General features: G+C 49.1%; 3 protein-coding genes across 8 annotated transcripts in view; 2 read left to right on the forward strand and 1 right to left on the reverse strand.

Annotated features, from left to right (window-relative positions):
• The window catches only part of CUNH7orf50 (chromosome unknown C7orf50 homolog), a 93,718-nt gene extending 91,174 nt beyond the window's left edge, over window positions 1-2,544 (forward strand). For all 6 annotated transcript variants that reach the window (XM_065732924.1, XM_065732925.1, XM_065732926.1 and 3 more), the window contains one exon: window positions 2,150-2,544. In XM_065732924.1, coding sequence (XP_065588996.1) covers window positions 2,150-2,332 — 183 coding nt within the window. In that variant the 3' untranslated portion in view covers window positions 2,333-2,544. The remainder of the gene's footprint in view (window positions 1-2,149) is intronic.
• A 9,092-nt stretch (window positions 2,545-11,636) lies between these two features.
• LOC136046340 (cytochrome P450 2W1) lies at window positions 11,637-17,495 on the forward strand. The gene is made up of 9 exons (XM_065732880.1): window positions 11,637-11,856; window positions 12,678-12,840; window positions 13,964-14,113; window positions 14,208-14,365; window positions 15,078-15,248; window positions 15,461-15,602; window positions 15,914-16,098; window positions 16,362-16,503; window positions 16,939-17,495. The coding sequence occupies exons 1-9, from the start codon at window positions 11,674-11,676 to the stop codon at window positions 17,157-17,159; spliced, it is 1,515 nt and encodes a 504-aa protein (XP_065588952.1). The 5' UTR covers window positions 11,637-11,673; the 3' UTR covers window positions 17,160-17,495.
• Window positions 17,496-19,986: 2,491 nt separating this feature from the next.
• Window positions 19,987-27,693, reverse strand: LOC136046359 (cytochrome P450 2W1-like). The gene is made up of 9 exons (XM_065732914.1): window positions 27,428-27,693; window positions 25,863-26,025; window positions 24,487-24,636; window positions 24,256-24,413; window positions 23,250-23,423; window positions 22,383-22,524; window positions 22,070-22,254; window positions 21,266-21,407; window positions 19,987-20,177 (listed from the first exon to the last, which is right to left on the reverse strand). The coding sequence occupies exons 1-9, from the start codon at window positions 27,623-27,625 to the stop codon at window positions 19,987-19,989; spliced, it is 1,503 nt and encodes a 500-aa protein (XP_065588986.1). The 5' UTR covers window positions 27,626-27,693.
• Between the last annotated feature and the right edge of the window lie 116 nt (window positions 27,694-27,809).

Raw genomic sequence — 27,809 nt, forward strand, 5'->3', positions numbered from 1 at the left:
ACAAAAGGAGAATTCCTTCCTAAGCCATGTCTTTGATCTCTTGGTGTCACTTGGGTGCCCACTGAGAAGCCATAACAAGAGGTAAATTAAGCTTCCTGTGCTGATATCTTCTTTCTGTAAGAAATAAAGTGAGGTTTTCTAGCCGCTTAAAAAGCAATTTTTTTTAAGTGCCTTTAAAATCCATCTGCTGTAGGCTGCAGGCTTCATTGCTCAGGCCTCCATACCTATGGTGTGTAGACCTCTTGGGGACCCTGTGTCAAATGAGCACTGCGTCATCTGTTGATCGTTGTCCTTTGGCACAGCATTTTTAGAAAGTCATCACCTCGATTGTCCTCAGCCTCCGGGCTGCACATCCCTGGGCGTGCTGGAGCTCCTGCAGAAGGTGATGAGGAGAGCCAGCTCAGTGTCAGGATCTGGATTTGCCTTTCAAAACATGTGGGCATCTGCAAGTCTCTAAAGTCTGAACATTCTCGAGTTCCATGGGGTAGTTAAAAGTAATAACTGCTCCTTTCCTGCTGTTTTTGTTAGCATTTCCCCACTCTCATGGTGCCACACAGTTCCTGAGCATTCAGGAGCTGATGGTTATTGTGTCACATTTGTCTGTTTCCACGTTAACCTGACATTTCATTGCCCCTTCAAGCAGTTTCTTAAGCGATGCACTAACTGTAATGCACACGATGAGCTGTGACTGTGCCACGAGGTCTGAGTACAGGGGACATAAATTATGCAGCTCATTTGGCTCAGGTTTGGAGCACAGAAATGTGCCTGAGCTTTAAGAACCTGGTACTGATACCTGCTCTGAAGGACCATCGTGCTGAAACCATCTGCATCTCAGCATTTTTGTCTGTAAGCAGCATGTGTCGACTCTGAGTAGACACAGGTTTCAGAAATGCTGGTTTTTTTTTCATTATTTTTCAGCATGTTGGTTCTGCATTAGAGGCATGCTTCATATTGTTGAAGGCAGAGCCGGAATATTTTCTTCCTCTTCTTTGTGAGTGGTAGAACTTCTAGCGACCAAAGTAGTGCTGCCAAATGTCACTGGAGAAATAAGTGAAGCGTCTGTTGGAGCTCTGACTTCTCTGAAACGTTGATAGTCTGCAGGATTGGAACAGCCCTCACACAATTAGTCTCCAGGCCTCTAAATACTTACGTATGTGTTTAGCTTTGCTCGCGTTGAGCGCGCCTTTCAATGCTATATGCGTAACGTCAAACAAAGAAACATATTTTCAGGATTAGGTCATTGTCACATCTCCCGATTCACTGCAGAAATATTCATACTGGCTCCAACGAGTTCCACAGATCCACAGCATGAAGTTAAGATATGCTTCGAGTGGATCTGTTCACGTAACGCTTTGACAGTAAGTTGCTTCGAAATCCTGAAAAATCATGAGGAGCCTTTGCAAGGTTATTGCCAAGGTTCCTTCATGGGGTTGTACATTGTACCACACAAGCTAAAATTTAATCTTTTACTGGTTAATTAGAAAGGAAGTAAAGTGGGGGTAAGGCAACTGTAGACAACTAAACTGCTTCTGATGTTTGATGTGTTAAAAGAGTGTATTGGTTTTAGTCAGCGTGATTTAAAAATGATTTCCATGTGTCTGAATTCGATTTGTTTTTCAAATTCAGTTCCTTTGTTTAAGCATTCTGTCAAAGTCAGAATCTGTTGTGTGATGCTGGGTGGTACCTCGTCGAGGCAAACAAACCATTTTGGGTAGGAGTGAGAATACATCCAGCGCAGTTCTTTCCTCAGATACACTCATGCTGTTGTTCTGATTTGGTGAGGTTTGCATACCTGTTTCCAAAACTAGGGTCTGGCTAGTGTGTTTTTGCTTCCCAGCAGCCCTCACAGGCTGGAGCTCTCTCTCAGGCAGCGTTTGCATCATCACTTCCACATCTGCTCAGCATCTCCCCTCAGATGCTTTGCCCATCTGAGCCCATGGCAGTCCTCTCACTGCGGTCTGTCCTTCCAATTTGAGCATTGGCAAGAAACTCCTCCATTTGGAGGGGGGCATCAGAAATGCAAAAGGCTGTGCAGTGCACCTAACTACCTTTCGGGTAATGCTTTGACACGGCTGTGGATGAACACTGAGAAAGAAGAAAACAAAGCCGGTATTTTTTAATTCCATGGTGTTGTTGTTTTTCTTTAAAGGTTCCGGATGAGTATTTCACCATTTTACTGGACTATCTGCAGGGCCTTAAGGGCAGTGCACGGGACACAACTGTGCAGAAAGCTGAAGCTCTTATGCAGGAGTTGGATGGATCGGATGCAGAGGACCCGAGCGCGATGGAGAAGTGTGAGCGCATACGCCAAGTTCTGCAGCTGCTGTCCTGAGAGTGGTTTTGTGTCGCAGTGCTCGTCTGGTGGACAGAAGCATTGAATACCATGTGTGGATACTTCAAATCCATAGTGAAGACGTATTTTGATAATGAATCTCAATACTACGTTTTCAGAATTTGTACTCGTGTTTTCAGCTACAAATATTCATCATATTTTGAGGCAGTGAAGTCAAAACAGAACGCCGTATACCGTCCGTAGGCATGCTGCACTGAAAGGCGATGATGAAAAGCAATCTCACTGCATATCTTTAGAAAAATACGCCTCTCTCTCTTGTTAGTTTTTCTCGACTCTCCCTCTAATTACTGTTAAAGAAGAGGAGCTTTGCAGTCCTTAATAAAGAGTAGAGCAGCCAACAAAAAGCCTGGAGGTCCCCTGACCATGGCAGCTTGTAGAATCAGCATACAGCACCGTGCTTGCTCAGCCAGCTGTGGTCTATCACTTTCAGCTTCAGAAGTGTGTCATTTGGGTTTGGGAAAGACCATTTTCAGTCTGTTGAGCACGGGTTGTATAACACAGTTGCTTATTAGTACTTCACGCAGTAATCTAGAGATACCATCAGCTTTGTTAGTTTTCCTTGTATATTTCAAAGGTTTCAAATGCTTTGCAGCAATTGTTTAGATGTTCAGATAATGTGCAGATGGGAATGGCTCAGATCTTTTGACCATATGTAGTGAAATCATCTGATTGTGCCTAAACTTACCCTGTGATGAGAAGGGCTGCACAGCAGCACTTTGAGTGCAGCCTGCCAATATTGTGTTTTCGTTTTTCTCTTGTAATTGGTGGCCAAAAGAGTAAATTTGCGTTCGTTTGCTTTGACATGGAGTGTTTGTTTCCTATGAATGTGCTAAAAATGAGGCTTTCAAGTAAAAATCAAACACATCCATTACTCAAAAATTGGATTTTCGGCTTATTATTTAATAACACTTGCATTCAGACCGTGTTCTTGACCTGATTCTTTAATCTTTCTGCAGATATTGTTCATACTGTATCACCAACAACTTTATCAGATGTAAATTATTTTAGAAGAGTGGCTGTCTCTGGGAATTACTGCTTTAATGTGGATGGATGAAGGAGGGGAGAATCTATGGATGTGCAAGCCTGATTTTTCAGTAGGAAGCATTTGAGTGGATTTGACAGCCTTCACAGTCACAGGTTATTACAGATCTTCAGAAGTGTGAAATACATCACTAGTAACAAATAACTTAAGACTTTGGCTTCTTGAAGATGAGGTTTTCAACTGAAGAAGACCTGTTGTTAGCCCAAGCAGAAATGGATGATTTTTTCTCTCTGTGAGAAGGGAAGATGAATTTCTAAGGGGTGAAGTTTTCTATGTGTCTTGTTGGGATTTTACAGTTGCGTTTTATGTATCAGAGAAGAGTTGTTCTTGCTTAGATATTTGAGACTTGAACCTTTAGATTTATCTGTCATACATAAGTGTGGGTCCTCACTGTGCACTTCCTGTACCTTGAAGCTTAAAAACACGAGCGCGTTGAAAACATATTTTGGAAAAGACTTGTAAAAAGGATTGTAAAGGTAAGGCCCAGGTGAAAAGATGTGAACCCTATATGAGTCTAACAGATTTGGCAAGATTTGCCTTGCTCAAACCTTTGTTCTGGCTATGGGCAAATATCAAAAATAACTGTAGGAAGAGAGGCTTTATAGATCAAGAATGTCGTATTTCTTTTTAGATCAATTTATAATAAAAGCGCGTAGAGCCTGCCAGTCTGGAGCCCATGTGAGCGTAGCATTTGGAGCAGAGCTGTGCTGTCTCAGTGAGTGCAGTGCTGCTTTGCTCTATCCTCTTTTTCAGCTGCAATTCCAGCTTCTTCTTCAGTGCTGCCAGTGCTGGGTGAAGGACGTGGCCTTTGGCCTTCCCATCTTCCATTCATGGTAAGTTCAGAACTGAAAACTAAGTTATCTATTGCTCTGATTTGTTTGGTGGGGAAAGCAAAGTTTGGTGTCATCTGCCATGTGTCTCCTGGAGCGTGGCACTGCTCAAAGGCCACTGCTGTCTGGAGTGGGGTTGGAAGGCATGGAGAACTTCTATATCATTATAAGTCATGGGTTTCAAAGCTCGGTGTGAAGTACTGTAAATACAGTCTTAAACTTGATGTTGTAGTACGAATAGGAAAGGACATTTCACGTTTTTACTTTGCCTTTTTTCTTCTTCTCTCTTCTTCAGCTAATGGGCAAACAATTCATCCTCAAACACCCATGAAATACAGAAGTAAACACATTTTTGGGCAATATATATTGTTCAGCCCATTTTAAAGATGAGATCATGAGAACCTGAACCCTTACCCAACACCATGTGCAGATGCAATGTCGTCTCTGGCAGTCGTGCTCTGTCCCTTCAATGCACTAGCCACAGGGCCAGCTTCTGCTTCCTGCTCATCTTAGGATTTTAATCTAGAAATGTATATTGCTTGATGAATATATTTAGCAGGATTTAATCCATGGTGTATTTTAAATGGCATATTTTAAATTATGAAGTGTGTAATTGCAACTATTGAATTCCTGCAGCTGCTCAGAGCTGTGCAGGCAGACACAATCCGTCACTTTGTTCACTTTGTTCTGTCCTTTGGTCACGTAGGGTTTTCAGATGTTAACATTGTTTGTAGCCTAGACAATCTTAATGGCTGCAGATAGGACAAGATCATGTCTGGGCTTCCATGCCATGTCTGCTGTCTTAATAGAAACTGAGTCCGAGGCGAGAAGTAACAGTGTGCATGTGCAGGCTGACAAATTGCATCTTCATCTGCCTGCTCTAATTGTCTTCTCGCTGGGCTAATCTGCATTGTGTAGCTCCAGCTAGAAGGATCCGTCTTATGAGAATGCTGAAGTCAGGGCTTCTAGGCAAAATAAAGGAACGTTAATTACGCAGAGTTGCTTAAAGCTGGAATTGTCCCTCTAATGACAGCACTAATTACTCAGAATTTGACAGTGTGAAAAGTTCCCTTTAATTTGACTGATCCTGGCTGTGGGTTGTATATCTTCTTGGCTCTCCACTGTCTGCCCACAGTTTTAATTTGTTATCGTCATTGCCAAATTACTAAGTAAATGAATTCTCTCTTCTTATTGGAAGGCATGTGTTGAACATGGCATTTATTTCCTTATTTCCTTCTACTGAAGAATAGTTCTGCCGTGTTTTGGTTCATTTAGAGCAAGGTGACTCTTGACTTATCTCCTGCCACTCCAGGTAGTACACAGATGCACTTCAGCTTGGCCTTGGTGGGCTTTGGTTGGTTGGGTTTCCTTTCCTTGTTTGTTTTTGACTTTTGCCACTGAGTCAGAGCAATACTGAATGAGATTTAAGCTGCAAAGGCAGCACTCGGAAAGTTAGCAAAAACAAGAATGGAAAATCTTTACGGAATTTTTATCTTACTTCTTCATTCATATGCAACAGGATGATGGATCAGTGCTGTGTTTGCCACTGTGCTGTTACTGGTAAGTCATTTATTCGGTGTTTTCCTACCAGTTCTGCTGCTATTCTCATTTTCAAAGTCTACCAAGCAGCATGAAAGCTGGGGAAGTAACTCTGCCTTGTGGATTCGATGCTACACAGAAGAAACCAGTAGGAACTTCCCTGTTAGTTTCTCTTAGTGTAGGATCCAGTCACAGAAGTTTCATCACAAGCATTCCCTTCTAAACATGCTTTAATGTTCTGATTCGTTTACAGTCAAAATACTGAATTGATGTTACTTAATTTAAACTCAGCTTTGTTGACATAAAACTTTCCAGTGGTTTATTCTCGTTGGGGCTTTGGTTTCCTTTTATGTCTTCCTTTCTGTATGGCTGAGCGAGCCAGTTATTTCTGTGCCTGCAAATAGGAATATTAGTTGTGTACAGTGCCTCCAGTCATACAAGGACACAATTAAATGTCCTTGCCTTTGCAGGACGCTTAGCAGTGATTTATAATTACATTCTATTTTAACTTCTTCATAACAGCTTACACAGTCAACAACTCAGCGTGGTCAAAAATAATTATTTCTCAATTTATGTTTTTTCTTTTTCCTACGAGGAGTGGAGAATACCATACTAAATAAAGCTGATGTATAAATGACGGGGGGAGGGCAACGCAAAACAGTGGTTTATCTTTCTTTGTCCAAACAAAGCTGAATAAGAAGCTTGTGCTGCGAGGAAAGTTTGGCTGGGACACGGAGGGAGGGACCTCGGGATAAAAACAGAACAGTCATGCAGTCGCTCTTAATGATTTCTCTTCTTTCCTACATGCAGAAAATTGTTGGCATTCCCCAACAAAGCCCACAAACACACCTACGTCAAAAATGCAAATAGGTTTCAAAATCAAATACTGAAAGGTCAAGAAATGCCGCATGTATATACGTGGCCAGAAGAATTCTGGTCCAACCTCTCCATGCTTCCAACCTGGAGGCTGCACTAAGGGGGACTGTGTGAGAAACCAACACCCCAAACCCCCCAGATACGTGAGCACTCAGCTGGAGGTTGTTCCCCTTCGTGTCCCCGTGCACAGCAGTTTCCTATTAGTTTTAGTTACTTTGGTTGTTTTTAAGGTTTCTTGATGATGTAAATATTACATGGCCTTTTGCTGTCACAACTGACATCTGTTTTCTTTATGGCCCCACTGTATTTTAAGGAACTGTAAGCCTCAGGACGCAGGATCTGTCCCTCTCATTTGCTTTTAAATAGCTGGGCTAGCTGCAGCCCTGCCAAAATCCTCACTGGTTGTAGAGCTCCATTGGGCCCAGAGAAGTTTGTTGAAAGGACGCGTTTCCCTGTGCTCTTCTCGAGGTACAGCAGCCTTTGGCAGCATCCTTTGTACGAGCCACACTTCCCTAAGCCCCATGAAATTGCCCAGATCTGGTGCAGCAATGCTGGAGTGCCCTTGGCCAAGGTGAGGGTGGCACATATCCGCTTTGTGACATGGGGCCGCAGTGTGTGGGCACGCAGCCTGGCACCTGCCTTGGCCTTGCTGCCCGATTCTGGTCTGTTGAGATTTGAAGCCATCTTATTTCTTTGCTTTCTGTGGGCTCAACTTAACCAAACAACTGGTTTGCAAACTCTTTGGGTGTGCCAAAAGCTTGAGGCACAGCCACATTCTCACAGGTACCGGCCCCATAGGAGTGTGCCAATAGACTTGATGACTCCATGGGTCAGCCCCTCTGTGCTGATGGTGTCACTGGAGCACGAGCATCCCCAGAGTGTGGGCACAGCCCGTGTGCTCTGACAGCTCTGGATGGCCACACGCTGATGGTTGTCATACCGTATCTTCTTCTGCACAGCCTGGGCTGCAGGATGCCAGCTGTGGAAGGAAAGCAATGGCCAGCTTGATGATTGCTTCCAGAGATGGGTTCAGGCTTAGAAAGTATTAAAAAAAAAAATCAAACCAAAAACCAGGGGTTTCCCTTTTGTTTTCTGAATCCCTTTTTGTATTATTTCAGCTGTCCTTGGACAAAGGAAGGGGAAAAAATTAACCACAGAGAGATCACGAGTACATCTTTGACGCTGTTTAACAAGAAAATACGGACTTGTGTTGAATTACTGTTTATGTGGAGCAGACAGCAGTCTCAGTCCTTTTTGGGTGGCATTTTCAGTGCCAGCAGAAGGTGAAAACACAGCAGGTGAGTGTGGGTTGGTGCTGTCCTCATCATAAGTGTGATCAATGGTCACTTCTCCAAGAGAGGAACGTAGGGGCTGTGACAGACGCAGTCCCTCTGTCTGCTGCTGTGTTCCCCTGCTGCCAGCAGAGCAGCACTGCTCCCAGATGGCCCCACGTGCATCACTGTGGGGTGGGGGTCCTCATCTCATAGAAGTGTGGCAGTGGCCCTTGCCTGCTGTACAGCTGCTGCTTGGCATTGCCTGCAGGCAGGCTTTGGAGGGCACGGAGAGCAGGGCTGTGGAGCTGGGGGTGGGAGCTATGAGATGCGTGCCCTGTGTCAGCAGCCATAAACACTGCTGGTGCTTGAGGATGGGGATACTTCTTTTTTTAGGAGAGCTGCAAGATGTTCCCGGTTCAGCCAGTGATGGGAACGCCGTTGTCGGTTTTGCTGCTGGAATCTGAAGGTGACAAAAGTTGCACTGTGCTGCTGCAGCCCTATGGGTTAAAATGAGCAGTAACATTTCGGGGCCTTCTGATAGTGTTTGAAAATGATAATGCTGTTGTCTCAGCAGAAGGTAAGCAGGTGTCTCAGCTGGCTTGTCCCGACAGTCCTGCCGCTCACTCGGCTGGGACCTTTACCTGGGTCACCTTATCTTCCTTGCTACTCAACTGGATCACTCTAAGGGGCACCATTGTGACATTCGCTTGAAATGGATTCAAAATCTGCTCTGTGGGCAGAGGGAAGCACAGTGCCTGCAGGAGGTCGGGGTGCTCAAGTCATTAGGATTTAGTCCACAAAGCTCCTCGTAATCCACATCTTAAGAATCTGAAAGGTCACTTGTGCTCCAGTAATCCCAAGCAGTGAACGAGAAGAATTAGTGGTGATTGTTTTGATCCTGAACCACCTCTTAAGATAAATGCTGGTCTCTGCTCCAAAAGCATATGTGTGTTATTTTGGGGCTCCCAGAGGCCGTGCAAGGAGCGAGCAGCTGTGCTGTCACACAGAGTGACACGACACGGACTGCTGAAGCAATCCCTTTAACATCAGAAGGGATGGGCAGGGAGATGCGTTCAACCACATGTAGCTGTTGTGTTGTGCCTGCAGGATCCCCATACCCACCCCAAAACCTCCCAGTGAGGCTGCTCAGGCCAACCAGAGGAGCAGAGGGTGCTGGGGCAGTGGGCTGGGCTGCCCCAGTGGTGCTGGAGGGTGGTTGTGCTGGAGAGCAGTGCACGTCTGCCCAGGGATGCAGAGCAGGTGCGGGTGCTGATGCTCTGGATGTGGCTTTGGCCTGGTTTGCTGTGATGTGTGGGTTCATCAGTGCTGGTGGTGTCCGGGCACGTGGAAGGGATCCCTGAGCAGTGGAACTGCATGGGACTGCCTGGCTTCGGCACGCAGAGCGATGCTGGAGTGCTGTCCTTGCTGTGTTCCTCGGGGGGCTCCTGCAGAGCCAGGGACTGCCCAGCCCTTATTGCAGGAGGGAACAGCAGAGGGAAGGAGATTAAAAGATTTGCCAGCAGCAGCGAGCAATCAGTGGCTGTGCTGAAAATAGAAACCGCACTCTCGGTTTCCAGTCCCTGAACCTGGCTGCCAGACAGCACGACTGTGTTAATAATGCAAATGCAAATGGAGAGAAACGTTTCCTTTTTCAAACTCGTTCTCAGGTTGTCCCTTCGACTCAGGGCTGCTGGCATTGGGGTGGCAGCCAGCACTGCCATCGGAGGCTCTGCCACCCACTGGGCTGCATGCAGCCCAGCCCTGCGGCCCGAGCTCGTGTCTGTGCTGACACAGAGGAGCATTCAGCAGTGCTCAGAGTGCGGAGATTGCTGCCCCTAAGGAAGCCCGAAGGGATGCTGCGGTGATAGCCGTCAGTAGGCCTTTGTGTTCTGGAAGATGTTCCCTCATGGTGTGCCACGGGCTCAGGGCTGGCAGCTTGGAGCAGGCTGGTGTTCTAACCAGTAGGTGTTGTGTTTGTGGGCGGTGGTGAAGCAGACGCAAGCGAGATGTGCAGCAGAGCAGGGCTGAGGGGCTGGCAGTGCCATCCATGGTCTCGTGCCTTTGGGCGTGTGCTCGCTTGAGTTCTGTTCCCACGTTGTTCCTCTGTGCTGTAAACTGCGCAGCAGGATCAAGAAGTGACAGCAGTGTGTGGATGCAGCCCAACCAAGCAGGCAGAGCAAACTTCACGGGAGGAATGGCATTTGGAAATGCGGCACCGAGTCAGATGGAGCCCGTGTTAAAGGCTCTTAGAGAAGCAGTTTTGGAGCAAGCTCCTTTTAAAGGAAGGGCAGCTGGTCGTGCCTTGCAGGGCCGTGTCCTGCCGCTCTGCCACGTGCCTTTGTATCTCAGGTGTGTGTGTGGTACAGAAAGGGCTGTGGGAGGGAAGGGGGCAGGGTCCGAAGCAGTTCTGTGTCATGGGACAAGGGAAAACAGTTTCAAATTGAGAGAGCAGATTTAGACTGGGTATGAGGAAAAAGGTTTTTACGATGAGGGCAGTGAGGCAGTGGCACTGGGTGCCCAGAGAGGCTCTGTCGTAGTGTCACAGTGAGCTGTCCCCACAGCCCCTTGCGATGCACAGTTACAGTGTCACAGCCCCAGATCGGGGCTGTTGTGCCCCACTGCCCCTCATCGGTCCCAGGACTGAGGCAGGAGAGCTCGGCTGCTGCCTCTGGTCCTCTCTGTTGGACAGCAGCTAATTGGGAAGGGCTCCACCTCCAAAGGCACTGCAAACACCTGGCTAATGACTTCCCTCCCCAGTTACAGACCTGTGAGTGGTTGGCACTGCAGGTAAGGGCTTTTCTTCCTGTGATCCTCCCGTGCTGCATGACCCAGCGTGACCCAGGGAGGTCTGACTTTTCAAAAGGTCCATTTACTCCTAGATAAAGATTAATTTTCATTTTAATTTTTAACCTCAATCTCTTACAAGAATGCGTGTTTTGCATTCCACCTACGATGCTGTTATCTGTGCCCAGCTTTGCCCCCTCTGTGGCTTGCTTCACCCACAGGGTAATGAGTAACCCCCCTTCCTCTGCTCGGCCGTGACCTGGTGCTGGGCCGTGGTTCTGTTTTAGTGTGTGAGGAGGTGCAGTTCCCACACCGCTTCCTTTGCACAGAGCCCCAGAGACCTTCCAGCAATGACGGTGGTGATGCTGGGTCTGACCCAGGGGAGCCACAGCACAGGGCTGCACTCACAGCACAGCCCTCTGCTCCCAGCACTCTGCCCAGAGCTGCACAGACAGCCACTGTCCCTGCAGGGACACACAGCACTTCTCCAGACTCCTGGTCTCCTGCTCTCACCGCAGGAAAACACTGCTGTGTGTGATGCAGGCGGGTTTGGGACGGAGCACTGCGGGGTGGGAGCAGTGCTTGGTGTCTGGCAGCTCTCACTGCAGTCAGTGGGAGCAGCAGCTCAGAGCACACGGGTCTCGTGTCCCTTTTGTTGTGTGAAGAGAGGAAGTGGCACCAGGTGACACTGCACGGGAGCAGGAGGAAGTGCACCCCGCTGGTAAAAGCAGGATGCGTGGAGCTGAACCGTGGCTCTGGGGTTTGCAGAGGTGCATTTGGTTTTTCACCAGTGTCTGCTCCGGCAGCAAGGAGCAGCTCGGGTGTTTTGTCCCACTTTTGTGGAGGTATGGGCGTGGAGGAGTGGATTGTGCAAAGCCCAGCAGCAGCCCTGGCATCAAGCACTCTGAATAAATACAGTGTGAGCCACCTAATCAATGTCTCTCAGCAGAGTGCAGGAGGGCAGGCTCTGCTAGCATGGCTGCCCTCGTGGCCCTGCTCACCTGCGGGCTCTGCGCTGTGCTTCTCATCGCCGTGCTCTGTGCTGTAAAAGGTTTTAAACGATCAGCTTTAAATTTGCCTCCCGGCCCGTTTCCTCTCCCCATCATCGGCAACCTACACCTGCTGGACATCAGGAGGCAGGACAGGTCTCTGATGAAGGTAGGAGCTGGGGGCACAGGGGTTGGGATGGCTGCGGTTCCCCCTCCAATGGCAGTTCTGAGATAACTGCTCGGTGCCAAACGCGGGGGGTTAAACTAAATGTAAAGCTTCCCAAATGATAAAGGAAACTGCTCATTCCCAACTCTGCAGAGTTTGGTGGGCAGTCGGTGAGTGAACTTCCCACTCACTGAAGTCTACAAGTATCTGCATCAGTTTGGGTGGATGAGCCTAAACTTTGGCATCTTTGTGTTTTGAAATACTTTAAAATATTGGAGTGTCCATGGGGCCAAATTTAAAGGTAGATCCTTAACTGTAGTTGCCAAAGTAGCTTGTGTGTCTTGCTCGTGATGCTGGTTCTCTAGATGGGAGTTAGTGTTGCACAGCTGAGAGAAAAGGTGCAGGGGATATCGTTTGAAACAGTGGATGGCTTGGACTTGGAAAAGCATGGGTAGGGTAGGGTGTCCTGAGTTGGAAGGGACCCACAAGGATCACCAAGTCCAACTCCTGGCTCCACGTGGCCTCAAGTTGCACCAGGAGAGGGTCAGATTGGATAGAAGGAACAATTTATTCTCAGAAGGAGTGGTGCTGCACTGACACTGCTGCCCAGGGAGTGATGGGGTCACCATTATGGAGGTGATCCAGAGCTGTGGGGATGTGGCACTGAGGGAGGATGTGGTTTGGTGTCATGGTGGGATGGCTTGGGCTTGGGCTTGGTGGTCTTAGAGGTCTTCTCCAACCTCAGTGATTCTGTGATTCCCTAACCACCAGGCCAGGACATAGTGCATAGGACCAGTGACCATGGATTTTTCCTCTCCCTCCAGATTTCAGAGAAATATGGGCCAGTGTTCACTGTCCACCTGGGGATGCAGCAGGCCGTGGTGCTGACTGGCTACGAGGCAGTGAAGGATGCGCTTCTGAACACAGCAGATGTGTTTTCAGACAGACCAGCTATCCCCATCTTCCATCACATCCAACATGGAAATGGTACTGGTGCCTTGCAGAGATCAGGGCACGCTCCCTCTGCTCTTTTCCTGATGTGTTCCTTCCATTTCAACCACGTTTAAGAGCCTTGAGCCCACTGCTGGCTGCACTGGGTGGGGTTGGGGCAGCTTGTATTCTTCAGGAGAGCAGCTCTGGGCACCTTCCTATTTGCCTTATCTGTTCTTGGCTTTAAGCAGCACTTGGGTCACATTTCCAGGGTTCGGCTGCAGTGCAGAGGGAAGGAAATTATTTTTCACTTGAAGGCTGAGCTCCTTATGCAATCTCTCTTCTGCAGTTACTGGCAGTTCAGACAGAGCCTGGATCATGCATGACTCACGATAAAGACTGCAAGAACTGGCAGGAGTGCAACAGCACGAGCAGTTTGTACCTCAAACAATTACTTCTGTAAACAGATTTCTGGCATATTTCTGCATTGCATGCTAAGAAGTGATACATTGCCCAGGACGAGACATTGAGAAACAGTGAAGGGAATAATCCAGGGCTGAAAGGAAAAGATTTGATGACCTAATATGTATATAATGTGTACAACGTGTGGGATTTTTTTCATCTTGTTTTTAAGAATGAGGCCCAGGGTGAGGAGGGGCACACTGTGTGAAGATGTAGACTGTGCTCAGCCCTCGAGCCAGCTGGGCAGGGAGCAATGCCATGGCAGCCAGGCTGCTGCCGTGCAGGTCTCTGCCAAACAGGAGAGCTTTTGGCATCACCTAAGGCCAGATGGGGAGAATTCCCAGCTGTAGGCCGTGGTACATCCCTGACACCCCTCCTTGTCCCACTTGCAACAGGGAAATTGTTTGTCCTGTTTGTGATGTGGACAGAGCAGTGCCTTCTGCTCCTAGCCTTGCTCTCTGAAACAGCTGCATTGCTTTCCTGGGGGGAAACAAGTCAGCCTGAGACATATACCATGCATAGAGTTTGCTGTGTGTGGCTGCAAAGGGACAAAGCTATACATGGGCAGAACCCAGAGGTGTGAACAGCAGATTGCCTCCTGCCCTACAGAACCTGCGTGGGGCTCGGCTCTCCCAGGGCAGCCCTCCAGGCCACAGAGCCCACGTACTGAGCACAGCTCACAGCAGCTGGGCAGCCACACCACGCCATCCCTCCGTAGGTGTGTTCTTCTCCTCCCAAGAGCTCTGGAAGACGACACGACGCTTCACCCTGGCGGCTATGCGGGATCTGGGCATGGGGAAGCGACTTGCAGAAGGAATGATGCTCGAGGAGCTTCAGTTTCTCATCGAGCTGATCAAATCCTTCCGAGGTGAGCTGGGGTGTTTATGTTACCTTGCAGAGCCACTGTGAAGACCTCAGGATTGCTCTGGAAGACAAATACGGGTGATTTTGGCTGTTTCCAGGCGAGCCTTTCCGACTTCGGTTTTTGAATGCGGCGCCCACCAACATCACCTTCGCTATACTCTTTGGGAGAAGGTTTGACTACGGAGACCCAATGTTTGTCACTCTGCTGCGACTCATCGATGAGGTTATGCTCCTGCTTGGCTCCCCGTTCCTGCACGTAAGTCACCTCCCATGCTGAGATGCTCCTGTGTGCTGGTAGGGCATGACCCGAGCAGCAGAAAGGATGTGCTCAGCTCCTCTGCATCCTGTGAGTGTGATGCCTGAGGCCTCTTTCATTCTAAACAGCAGAGAAACAGCAAAAAATACAGCCAGTTAAGGCAGGGTGGAACAGCCAGTTCCTTTCTAACGCTGAGGAATGGAGTAAGTAACCCCCCTGCACACCGAATGCCACTGTTTTTATGCTGTGAGATCTAACTGTGCTGAGAACCGAGTGTAATTGATTTATAATTCATGTGAAAGTTAAAAATGGTCATCTAACAGCTTCAAAACATACGTATTTTGGCTTGTTAAACATTTGGAGTTTCCTTTGCAAAGCGTCATGCTTTATCTTTTTTGCTTTATTACCTCTTTAAAAATGTAATTTCATTGTTTCATGAGTTCACTATCACTTTCCCTTAATTGTGTTCTTTTAATTCATGTTTATAGGCTGTGTCTAGACAAGTCTGAGAGCTCCCATTCATTTCTGTAAAGAATTTTTAGTAGGAGACATTTTTATACACTGAACTTTTTTAGTTGCCCAGAGAGACTCGAATACCACGTCATTCATTTGGTTCCTCACCTAACTGATTTCTCCATTATGACCCTTAAGTTTTGCAGCCTTTTACAGGACTTTATATTTTTTTTTCTGTGATTTTTTTCCCCTTTTTTAGCTATTTAATTTCTTCCCATTTCTCGGATTTCTTCTTAAACCTCACAAGATGATCCTGAAAAAAGTGGAAGAGGTGTGTGTGATCCTAAAGGAACATATCCAGAAAAGCAAAGCAAATATCCATGGGAACAACCCGACGAGTTACATTGATGCTCTAGTCTTCAAACAAGAGGTATTTCAGCACTACAACGATTGCTGATGTGGCATCTCATGCAGAGCCACTCCGCATTGCTTGTGTAATGAACGTGCTCTTCTAAGGTCTCAGGAGACCTTAAGAAGTCTCAAAAATAGCAATGTGGCCCAGATCTATGTTTGCATGTGCGTGTCCCATGTTCTGTCTTCCCATGCTGATGGCTCTGCCTTTTTCTGTTTCTTTCCCTACAGGAGGATGATAAAAGCAGTGCACTTTTTCATGATGCGAATGTGTTGGCCTCTGCACTTGACTTGCTCATGGCTGGCACTGAAACGACATCCACCACCCTGCAGTGGGCCGTCCTGCTGATGATGAAGCACCCCGAGATTCAAAGTAAGGCACCTTCATGGGTTCACTTCTCTCACACAGGGAACTGAAACAATCTGCAGTGACTTCAGAAATGCAGCTCACCTATAACAGCATCATAGCTTCTCTCTAGTGCACCCAAAATCTGAGTGCCAGCGATGTGTCCATCTCTCCTTTGGGACTGAGGGATCTGAGGGCTTGCACTCGCACCCACTCCCAGGGGCTGGGAAAATCCCTCTGTGCCCTGGGGCTGTTCATCCAGCAGTCATCACAGGTCAGGGGTTGGAGATGCCTTACTGCAGAGGGAAGCTGCCTCAGTGCCCTCCCTTTGACTGCAGAAAAGGTGCATGCAGAGATTGAGCGTGTTCTTGGCCCTGACTGCCTGCCTACCTTCGAGGACCGGAGAAACATGCCCTTCACCAACGCCGTCATCCACGAGGTGCAGAGATTTGTCACCCTTCTGCCACACGTTCCGCGGTGCACCTCCACTGACACACACTTTAAAGGCTATTTCATACCCAAGGTATGTGCTGCTCTGCAGCCCGAGGGTGGTGGCACACAGGGCAAAATGGCAGAGGGGGAGCGTGGGCTTCTGCTCAGAACTCAGATACGGCAGGGAACGACAGAGCTGTAGGTTAGTCAATAATTCCAGTAAATGGGGTGCTGTTAGTTGCATTTGATGACGTACAAACCCAGAAATTGGCTCTTTGGAAGCTCGCATGCAGGCACAGCCCAAAGAGGTTTGTATGGCTGTGTGGCCAGAAGCTGAATGCAGCTGTGTTGCAGGGGACAACGGTGATTCCTCTGCTCTCCTCGGTGCTGCTGGATAAAACACAGTGGGAGACGCCAGATGAATTCAACCCCAACCACTTCCTTGATGCGGATGGGAACTTTGTGAAGAAGAAAGCGTTCCTGCCCTTCTCCACGGGTAACAGAGGGGTCTGGGCTGGCACAGGGCTGAGCGTGCAGCCAGCTGTGGCTTGTGAGCTCTGGGATGAGCACACAGCTCAGGGGTGGGGATGCTGTAGCAACATTCACTCTGGGTTTCAGTGAGTTGCAAACAGCCCCACAGACCTCACTGGGACACCAGGGTTTTAAAGACACCACTTGGGACATACGGAACCCAAGCAAGAGTTCTGCCTTCCCTCTCCCTGAGAATGCTTTCTAGGTTGTCCCAAACCAAAGCATTTCAGCCGTGCTGAAATACATGTAGGAGAGCAGTGGTGGTGGCCACTGGACATCACCCCACACTGTTTGCAGCTCTGCAGCTTGTTCTGTCCCTCACGCTGTTGCTACTGAGTGGTAGGAAAGAGTTCTCAAGCAAACTGCCACCCCACAAATCACGGTGCTCTTGGCATTGCAGGGCGGAGGAACTGCATCGGGGAAAGCCTTGCCACGGTGGAGCTCTTCATCTTCTTCACGGGCTTGATCCAGAAGTTCATCTTCGAGCCTCCCCCCGGGGTGAAAGAATCAGAGCTGGACACGAGGGCAGAGGCCGGGTTCACCATGAGGCCGACCCCGCAGTGTGCCTGCGCTGCGCTGCGCCGGCAGCCTGGGCATCGTGATGCAGAGAAGCCCGTGTAGCTGTTCACTGCAGGGCCCAGGAGAAACCACATCCACGTGCAGTGTTTAGAAGAAATGCATCTTTACTCAGAGGTTTTCGAGTACTGGCTCTGTGCTTAAGATATGTGTCGAGCAAATGGGTTTTTACGAAGCAGAGGGAGAGCTGGGGCTGAGGTTAGCTGGGAACGTCACCCAGCACATGGTAGGGAGTGACAAAACCATCAGCACTTCACACATTAAATGCACAGCGTAAGAAAATGTTCCTAGTTCTCAGCTGCTGAGAGAGTGCTTCTCGTCGGTGGGTTATTTCTTCATTTGGAGAGCGACGTCAGATACAGATTGTCTCATTCTCACATCCCGCTCTTCTCCTGTTCCTTACTGTACCTGTGATTAACTGCTCCCAGATATCTGCACCACGTCTGATGGATGCCCTTCCTACTCTTTCCAACCCAGATACTAAACCTGGACTTTCTAGGTTCCCTGTGTTCTGAGGGATCTCATCACACCCCTTCACCACTGATGACAGCAGGACTCTCATTTCCAGCAGCTCGCTTCTCCCTTGGTCTGAAAAGCAGAATGGGGGCCAGAAGGATTTGATAGGACCAGAATTGGAGGGGGAGGGTGAGCTGAGCCAATCTCCCACAAAGTTTGCACAGGAGAACCCCTTGGAAAGGGGCTGTCTGCTGTAGGATGGGAAGGCAGCTCCCGTTCCACACGTACCACCTGATTCTCCCATGTTAATGGTAAATCAGTAGTGCACATCTCTTTGCTCCCAGCTTTGCTCTCAGGTGAGTGCAGTTGGGCTGGGGGTCCATAAGGCTGCAGGGCAGTCCCCATGTGAAGCCCTGCCTGTGGTTGGCAGAGCGTTCTGGCCCAGTGAGGACTGCAGGGCTGGGCTGGAGGTGACTCGGAGGGATCGTGGTGCCATCTCGTGGCAAAAAGGAAATAGAGATGATGCTCTGCATGACGGTTATTGCTCTGGCCAGGGTGCAAGGGGACTGCAAATAAAGGGGCTGCACACAAGTTGCTGCTATCCTGGCACCTGGTCATCGACCCTCGGACAGCACAACCCCAGAGCCAGAGACAAGGGTCAAGTCTGAGGTTCTACCATGAACGAGTGCAGATTTGAGCCCCCTTTTCTCCCCCAAGTACTAGATTGTTGCCGCATCTGTCTTCTGAGCTGGAGGAGCAGGAGCAAGTCAAGCCTCTCTGAAGCCAAAGGCAAACATTTTGATTTCAGCAAGGCCAAGCCTTCCTCCCCTGAGCTGATATGTTGCTTTCTCTGTCTGTTCACCCAGAGAAGACCCCATCCTCAAGAGATTACACTGTCAGCAAATGATGCTTCAAGAGGGCAAGAGAGAGGCTCGAGGCCCAAGGCACCAAGCACGGGGCATCAGGGAAGTTGTGGTGGGAACCTTTCCTTCTGCCTCTTCAAGCAAGAGCTGAAGGTTAGGCAAGGAAAAATGTGACAAGCTGTGGCTGTCCTTAGTAAGCATGGCTGAGCACAAAGAGAGATCTCTTTGCCCTGGAGAAAGCGCTCTGCAGATGTGGGGGTTCTCTGTCTGAGCTGTTTGTCAGTAGGATCATGGCATGCAGAACTGCGGGGTACAAGTGGAACCAACTGGGTTACTGTCACTCTGGGCTCAGGTTCAAGTCTCCATGGCATTTACTTTTCTGCAAAACACAAAGTCGGGCAGCAGGCACATCTGATGTAATGAAGACGTGGGAGGATTAAAACATTATTGGGTTCCCGTGAAGGGAGAGACATAAACAGTGTGATAAAGTACACGATAAGCTAAGGCATATGGAGAATAACAGGCAGCTATTTGGATGGAAAACATCCTGAGCTGTACGTCAACTGGAGTGAGACGATAGAATATGATGGCTGATGAGAGTGCTACAGTCTGGGGCAGCAGATAGAGCAAAGGAAAATAAGCACAACCAGGCCTGATCCCAATTCTCCTTGCATACAAGGCTCTGCTTGCAAAGAAATTGCATGGTTGGTACCAATGGCCATGCTGCTCCAAACTGCACTGATTGCCCAGGGGTTCCTGAGAGAGGAAAAGTGTTTGCTCCTTTTTAACCAGGTCAGGAAAGACAGACATCCGTCAAACTAGAAATGAGTCTGGTTTATTCTCCTGTATCGTTAGCCTTTTATGGTCACTTGCTGGAGTGAACACTAACTGCAAGCTTACAAATGTAGATCTTCTTCCAGTCAGACTGTGGAGCAGCACTGAATGTGGTGGCAGCGACTCTTGGCTATCTAACCAGGTTTGCAGACTTTAAGATGTCTATCAGGACTGTGTTCCAAGGCGTAAGATCTTCATCCCCGCAGCCCGTGGATGGGTTGTGTTTTGCACTCTTGGTGCTTGTCTTGGCTGCCTGCCACGTCGGGACTTCGCTGGAAGCTCTGGTTAATTAGAAAGCTTGGCTCAGGAAGCACTTGCAGTGTATTTCTGCAGCTCCCAGTGAAGGCTGGTGTGCCTTGACCGAGTGTTTTGGGCAGATTTCTGCAATGTTGTGAGCTTCACTTCTTTGCTGTTGAAGTGTGGATGTCACACCTACATCTCATGGACATCCCCCCCCCCCCGGTCCTTCAGCTGCTCAGTGTCCCTCTCTGGGAAGGTCACCAGGATTGTGCCTTCTCGTGGGCTGTCTGCACCCCCCATAGCACGGGAGCAAAGAGCAGGTCAGTGACCTATGGAGAGATGTAGGGGTGGGAGTGGACGGACACAGGGGGAGGGAAATATGACAGAGTGTAGCGTGTTGGGATGGGGTGGCGAGTCCTAGCATAGCTAAGCTGGGCCTTGGCAGCATCCCTGCCTGGCCGCCCTGCAGCAGGCCCTGGCTATTCACGCAGGATGGCACAGGCCGCCTGAGGCCGAGGCCTTAATGTAAAAGTCGTTTCGGGGACGGTCAGGTCCAGGTCGGCCTCTGAAACTCCCGGCTGAGGTTGGAAAGTGAACGTCTGCAGCAGCCCTACGAAGAAGACAAACAGCTCCATCTTGGCGAGGCTTTCTCCGATGCAGTTCCTTCGCCCTGCGGATGGAAGCAGCGTGCTTATGTGATGGAAATATCAAGTATGTAATATTTGCTCACTGACCACTGAGATGTGGTGGTAGCAGGAACAAGAGCACAGAGGTGGCACGGGGACGTTGCAGGGCAGGAGGGCCCAACCTAGAGGAGGCCGTCCCAGCCCCGCAGCTCGGCACAGGCTGCTGCCAGCTCCCTCTGTTTCATGCATGGATGTGCAGATCTTCCAACCCCCTCAGCATCTTCAACCAGCCCCTTCCCCTTGAAAAGCCTCCCGAGAGAAAAATGCCACCTCCTCCCTGAGTGGGAAAGGAATCTCACTTTTCCTGTGGAATTTTTATCGCGAGTCTGACTTTGACTAAAGATTATTTTCTACTTTTATACCCTTTTCTTTGTGCTGGATTCTTAGCTCCTACATGAAGGTCCCTGTAGGTGTGCAGCACCTGGTGGATTGCAAGACCTGGCTTCCTAACAGAAGACACCTGGGTCTGTTGTGGTAACACATTCTGGAGCACCCTCAAGCCATCCTTTCAGAGGATCAGCTGGAAAGTGTAAGGTTGCACAGGAGGATTTCTTGGATTCCTAGGAAACCACCCATGAGAGTACTTATGAGCTCCTGGAGTGCTGGGGTTGGTTAGAATCCCAGCAAGGCCACCCCATCCAGCCGTGTCCTCTCGTGATGCGTGCTGCTGCAGGCTGGGCAGCAGGCATTGCTGGAACCAGCAACCCTCGGGGCTTTTACAGCTGTTGGGAAGGCAGTAAGTGATTTTTATTCCTTCAGGGTAAGGGATGGGGGAGAGTTTCTTACAGCTAGCAACTGTTTGTGGGCATCTGGGGAAGAGAATGTTCCTTGTGAAACTTGAAAAAAAACAAAAGGTTTGAGATGATGAAAATGAGGGACGGGAAGTAATGTCAGGAACAGAGCCTGAGATGCCAAGTGCCCTACCACCCCCCAACCACAGGGCTGTACTTCCTTCTAGAAAGGTCCTCTCTCCTGTCAGACCTTTGGGAGCCAACTCTTGAGCTCATTGTCCAAAGGAGAGGCAGTAATTTAGCCATGAGGACCCCTTGGTATGGCTGAGCCCTTTGGGTACCTGTGGAGAAGGGCAGGAAAGCCTCCCTCTTGACAAAATTCCCTTCAGCATCGAGGAAGTGGTTGGGGTTGAACTGGTGTGGTGTCTCCCACTGCGTCTTATCCAGCAGCACTGAGGTGAGCGATGGGATGACAATTATACCCTGGGAGAAGACACAACAAATAGCAAGGCCCAGGGGCACCCGTGGTGCAGCACTGAGGGTCCCGGGTGAGGGGTGTGGGGAAGGGGTTGGGGGCGAGGAGGAGCTCCATGGGGAAGTTCTGTCCACGGTGGGTTTACCAAAACATCTCACTCCAACTCTAAATGTTGCTTTGCCAGTAAAGTTCTTGGCTGGCCACGAGGGCAGGATTTGTTTCTCCATGTTGCTTTATTTTGTGACGGGGATTTGTTGTCGTAGGAGATTTGCTCCGAGAGGGGCAGGAGGAGACCCTGAGGGCTTTTATCTCCTTCACCAACAGGGAGAGGTCAGGGAGATTTTCCCAGCTGTGCCAAGGACTGATGCCAAATGCCACGTGGCACTGTGAGGACGTCAGGCAGAGGGTCAGATCCTGCACATTCCCTGGCAAATACTTCACTGGGCAGATGGCATCAGAGGTAAACCAGGGTCACTGATGGAGTGTGGAAATGCTGAGCGTGGGGGCCTGAATCGAGTTCCACAGTACTGGTCTCTCTGTGCTCAGCACAGTCACTGGAAAGGAACTCTGCTGGGGTAATTCAGGACATTTATTTTGTGCTATGTCCTACATCTCTCTCTAAAGAAGTTGGTCTGTAGTGCCACTGTGCCCTGGGCTGGGCCATACCCACCTTGGGAAGGAAGTAGCCCCTGAAGTGTGTGTCCACAGCGGTGCAACGGGGAACGTGGGGCAGGAGGGTGATGAACCTCTGCACTTCGTGGATCACTGCGTTTGTAAATGGCATGTTCTTGCGGTCCTCGTACGTGGCCCAGCTTCCAGCTTTCACAGTTCTTCCAATCTCCTCCTGCACCTTTTCTGGAAGGAATAAAGAATGAGGATGTATCCCAGCGAGGAAGCCAACTCCCCGTTCAGATCTGATGCTGGTAAAAATGTGGTTTTCCAGGGTTTGGAGGAAGAGGAGTCTTAAAACATCAGGAGCTCACTTTGGATCTCTGGGTATTTCATCATCAGCAGGACGGCCCACTGCAGCGTGGTGGCCGTGGTCTCTGTGCCCGCCATGACCAGGTCGAGTATGGATGCTATTAAGTTGTCGTCATGGAAGAGGCTGTCTTTCTTGTTTTTCTCCTTGAAAAAGACAAGTGTGAGAAAGCTCTTAAAATAGCGTTAGTGTTCTGCAAGTTTGGGAAATGCTATATAACCCAGAAGACTGTTGGGTACGGTCATGTGTTTGAGAGTAGCTTGGTAAATGGCCTGATGCTTCTCCTGGGCCTTAGGAGACTGCACTGAACCTTCCACAGAGGTGGGAAGAAGACTAATGCCTCATGTTGGCCCAGATCCAGTGGGAAAGAAGAAGAGACGCGGTGCATAAATACTTTGTGTGGAATGAAATCAACTGATGTGTGAAATTGCAGTCTCCACTAAAGTGAGATGCAGGGCAGGGCTCGCAAATGCACCGACCATTTATCATTCCAATACTTTAAGTGTATCGTTCATCTTGGAGCAACAGTATCAATGATTAATTGATTTGTTGTCAGAAAAAGAAAAGCAGAGTCAGCTTTCATGTGAGTTCATGCATTTTCTACTGAGAACAAGGACTTCCTCTCACATTATCAGCAATGTTCTTTGGGGAATGGCATGCGAGAATGGCTTTCACACCTTAATTTTGATAGAAAAATCCCTGCAGTAAACTACACCAATCGTACAACACTGGAATCTGATTTCAGTGCCACCAGAAGAATAGCATTAATTTCAGTAGGGCTACATGACAGAAATCTGGACCAACAACTGTTTTAGCTTGAAAAGCCAAAGGAGACATCACAAACAGCCAACAGAGCAAAGCAGTCCCATACCTCGTGCTGCTTGAATACCAGTGCATCAGTGTAGCTCCTCACACTGTTCTCGTTGATATCTTCCCTGCTCGCCTTCATGTATTGCCTTATAATGACGCGCACGTCTTCGATTTTCTTAAGCAAAATCTTATGGGTTTTGAAAAGAAATCCAAGGAATGGGTAGAAATTGAAATACTAATAAAGAATGAAAAAAAAGAGAAGCATTAGGTCTGCAGGAGTATCAATGTGCTGAAATAGCTTCTTCCTAAGGCATGACGGATGAGGTGAGCTTTTCCTGTAGTACTATCGGAGCATCTCAGGGATTCCTGGAGGGCTCAGGCTCATTTTCACACAGATGGGCTTTGCAACCTATCAGCCTTTGTGCAGTACAACCCAATTTTAATCTTTTTCACTGTTCAGTGGAAACAGCTCCTCCACCAGTAACAGACTGGTCAGCCTCCCAGCAGGGCTGGGCTCCAGCTTGCCAGGCAGCTGGGTACTTTGGAGCAGCATGTGACTGGTCAGTTTTTTCCAACATCACTTTCCAAGGATTCATAGGTTCATAGGTTCATAAGGTTGGACCTACAAGATCATCTAGTCCAACAGCAGCTTGGGTACAACAGCTTGAAGATGCACAGAGCTCTTCTGGTATGCTCTAAGCAGTCACGATCAATGCAGTCTGCAAAATCTCACTCACCTGGACAGCAACAATGAACATGTCTTTTTAGAAAATGCAGCAAAGGCAAAGAAAGCCTAAGTGGTGTGATTGTATTGGAGAAGCCTGTAGAGCTAAGATAACCATAGTTCCATTCTCATTTTAGCTCCAAACAGACATGCAGGATGGTTCAAAAGGAGAATGTCAGAGGGGAAACTGGCTGCATGCTTGTGGCCAGCAAGGCAGTATGTGGAGGGCATGTGATGGCTGGTTCTGAACATCTGAGACCTGCTGAACTAAATCCTGTCATTTTGGTGGCTCTCTGTAATGTTCCAGTGGAAAAAATGCTCACCTGTGGGCCAGGTTACTTACATTCAAGTATGGAGATCCCAGAAGAACCATAACTTCATCTATGAGTCTTAAGAGAGTGAGAAATGTTGGGTCCTTGTAGTCAAACCTGTCCCCAAAGAGCATGAGGAAGGTGATGTTGATCGGAGCGATGCTGAAGGACCTCAGGCTGAAAGGTTCCCCTGCAATGGGAGGAGGAGGGCAATGTCAGAGTGACGTGGATATTGCAGAGCACCGCGATGGGCCCTGGCTCACCTTTGAAGGATTTGATCTTCTCAATAAGGAAGTGCAGCTCCTCGCAAACTTTCCCTTCCATCATCTGCTTCCCCATGCCGAGGTTGCGCATGCTGGAGACGGTGAACCTGCGTGTTGTCCTCCACAGATCACCGATGGAGAAGAACACACCTGAGGAGGCCACGGGACATCACTGCTGGGACCCAGTGTGGGGCAACCACACCACTCAAAGAAAGCTATGGGGCTGGGTGAGGAGCGAGCTCCCCAAGCTTCTGCTGTCCAGTTCCCATGGCTCTGGGGAGCAGGAGTCTCCCATTTCTTTATGTTGCAGCCCTGCACTCCCTCAGCTCAGATCTCCTGGTCCCACTGTGCCTGCTGACTGTGGGGTGGAGGGAGGGCTGTCAGTCCCACACCGTGGGCTGGGGAGGAGCTGCTCTGAGTCAGTCGTGCAGCCTCTCTGACCCTGTTTGGTTGCAGGCTGGGGCCTCAAGCAACAGCCTTGTCTGTTTGAAGCTTCCCCCTTTGTTCTATTCCAATCATAAAGATCTTTTATCTCTGTGGGATGGGATAATTCACTCTCCCCGATCCCAATCAGTGCTCCACTGGTTTTTGAGATTCCCAGTAACACCAGGTGTTACTTTGGGGTGATTCTTTGGAAAACCTGTGACCCTTGCTACCCACAGCCCATGTGAATGTATGGCTTTGGGTCACCTCTGAGCAGCTCTGACTTGCGTTGAGAAGGTAACAGAGAAAGGACTGATAGAGCGATCCTGGCAGCCTCCCACAGGGATATTTTATGTGTAAATTAGCTCTGAACGATGGTTTTTCCCCCATCAATTCCTTTTCCTTATGTAGCGATAAATTCATCTCTTGATATTATGGCTGGGTAATTTAATTTCTAATTGTAATCCCAACTCTGGCCTGTGACCAGCATACAGAGCTGCTCACACCGGGGCCTTGCTGGGCAGCGGGTGGAAGAACAAGGCAGGATGTTCTCTGACGTCCTTGGGAAATACATGGGGATGTCTGGGGGAAGAATTTCCAACCTCAGCCCATTGCTGAATGCAATGGGCAAATGCAAAGCTGAGAGCTCTGTTGGAGGGAGGCAAGATGCTGAGGACTGACCGTGTCCAAAATGGACACCTGGCACCAGGATGAAAGAGCAAACCGGTGCCTTTAAAAACCCCGCTCCTCATCCTCCAACAGGAGAAGAAGGGTTGGCTGTGAGTGCACTACCAAAAAATAATGGCAGTGAAAATGCATTGTATGGAAGTGAGAGAATGCCATCGGCGTAAGGAGGGTCAGAGGGAGTTTTTAAAAGCCAGGCTGCAGGGCAGCAGTGCCAGGCTGGCACTGAGCGGCACCGTCCCTCCCACCCCCCCTCATTGCTCTAGTACCGTTTCCGTTCTGAATTTGGTCAAATATTGGGATGGATGGTCTGTCTACAAACTCCTCTGTGTAGTTCACAAGCGCTTCCCGCACAACTTCGTACCCAGTCAGGACCACAACTTTCTGGAAGCCAAAATGGAGGGTGAAGACCGGACCGTATTCTTCCGCAAGCTGAAAGAGATGCAAGCACTGATGGTCAGCAATGGGGGAAAGTCCTTCAGCCAGCACTCCCCGTGGGAGCATGGGATGTTCTGCACAGGTGCTCGGGTTTATTGCCCACCCCCATCAGTGCACTGCCAACCCGGCCTCTTTGTTAAGGAGGCAGTGAAGAAACCTAAGTGCAGCACCAGGAGTTAAATTGGACCTCGGATGGCAGCGCGGCTTGGCCAACCAGAGAAAAACCAAAGTAGTGCAAATAGTGATGCTGTCACACGGGACAGCTCTTGCTCCTCTCCCTTGCTCCTGCTGCTAGATCTAGGGCTTGGAGCAATAGCAGCTGCAGAGCAGTGCTGGGGCAGTGGGGAAGGGTTTGCGATGGCTGGAGGAAGGCGGTGAGCGGCCCCAGGTGCTGCCCAGCTGCATGCACACAGCCTCAGCTCTGCAGAGTGCATCCTCCCACCCAGCAGCACCCCATCGGGGTGCCCAGCCAGCCACAGCCCAGTGCAGACCCTGTTTTGGTGTTATGTGTGGGGTGAGGATCAGAGATAACTCCTCTGGATTAATTCCAAAGGCAAATATAGGTGACAGCTAATACAAGAGAGCAGGCAGTGAGAGCACGCAGAGTAAATCCTGAAAGTCAGACTTAAGTCAAACCTGTGCCCAGTGCTGGGTGAGCTGCCCGTGAGGCGAAGTGGGAATGCAGCCCCAGCCCAGCACTGCACAACCCACGTCCATCCAGCACCGGCGTGATGGAGCCCCCACTCGAGGAGGGAGCGATCCCCAGCGCCGGCAGTGCAGCCACACCTGGCACCGACACACAGCTCCAGCGGGAGCAGGGTGAGCTGTTCCGACTGCAAGCCGATGGAGGAGCTCCCAGGCTTCTCCTCCTGGGTCCTCAGCCTTTCCCATCCCACCCGTCTGCTGCCGCCTCGGTTTTAATGCAAATCCCACTCATCCAGAGGGAAGTAGGTTTCGCAATGGGACATCTGGATTTGGGGGCTCTGCATCACGATGTTCCCCCACTGCTTTCCTAGGGCGCAGGGAGGGAAGCGGTTTCCATTCATGCTAGTCCTAATGCTGTCCACATTTTCTGGGTGTCAGAGCTGTCAAATTAATATTTAAAGTCCCACAAGCGCTACAGACTTCATGTACATCATCCCAATTACATGAAGAAATCTCATATTACCCAGAGGTGTTTTCCTTAATGGTTGATTGCTCATAAATGACACTGCGACAACACAGACATCAGCTTGGAGAAGACCAGAAAGAAAATATTATAAAGCAGTTTTCACACCTTTACTATTCAGTTCAAATTAAAAAATAAAAATAAAAGTCCAAGACAAAAAATTAGCGCTGATATAGCCCAGGCAGCTCTAAAATGCATGAGGGTGCAGGTTTGGGTTTTTTGTCCTACCTTCATTAGTGACTTATCTTGCCTTCTGATATCCACCAAATGCAGGTTACCAATGATCGGGAGAGGAGTTGGACCAGGAGGCAATTTAAACGCTGGATTTTTAGAGCCAGTCGCAAAACAGAGCACAGCTAACAGCACTGCTGCACACAGCAGACCCGTTAACACAGGATCGGAGATAAAAGAAATTAAGAAAGCCATTTTTTTTGTAAGTACTGATCTGGTTTTTGGTGTTAGAAGCAATCAAAGCGCAGCGGCAGCGCTCGGCTCCTGCCAGCTGGCTTTCTGTTTGTTCTCTGCGATCGCTACAAGCACTCGATTCTTATTAAGGTTTGTAGAGTACCTAAATAAATACTGCATACTCCACCCTCTTTAAACACCTCAG

This window comes from Cyrtonyx montezumae, unplaced genomic scaffold (assembly GCF_038088225.1).
Source record: "Cyrtonyx montezumae isolate F1298 unplaced genomic scaffold, pur_monq_1.0 scaffold_16, whole genome shotgun sequence".
NCBI lineage: Eukaryota > Metazoa > Chordata > Aves > Galliformes > Odontophoridae > Cyrtonyx > Cyrtonyx montezumae.

Coding starts and splice junctions, on each gene's coding strand:
- LOC136046340 (XM_065732880.1), top strand. CDS start 11,674: ATGGCTGCCCTCGTGGCCCTGCTCACCTGCGGGCTCTGCGCTGTGCTT. Junction 11,857..12,677: donor AGGACAGGTCTCTGATGAAG/GTAGGAGCTGGG, acceptor CTCTCCCTCCAG/ATTTCAGAGAAATATGGGCC. Junction 14,114..14,207: donor GCTGATCAAATCCTTCCGAG/GTGAGCTGGGGT, acceptor GGCTGTTTCCAG/GCGAGCCTTTCCGACTTCGG.
- LOC136046359 (XM_065732914.1), bottom strand. CDS start 27,625: ATGGCTTTCTTAATTTCTTTTATCTCCGATCCTGTGTTAACGGGTCTG. Junction 26,026..27,427: donor AAGATAAGTCACTAATGAAG/GTAGGACAAAAA, acceptor CATCTCTTTCAG/CTTGCGGAAGAATACGGTCC. Junction 22,525..23,249: donor TGGTATTCAAGCAGCACGAG/GTATGGGACTGC, acceptor GTCTTTTTCAAG/GAGAAAAACAAGAAAGACAG.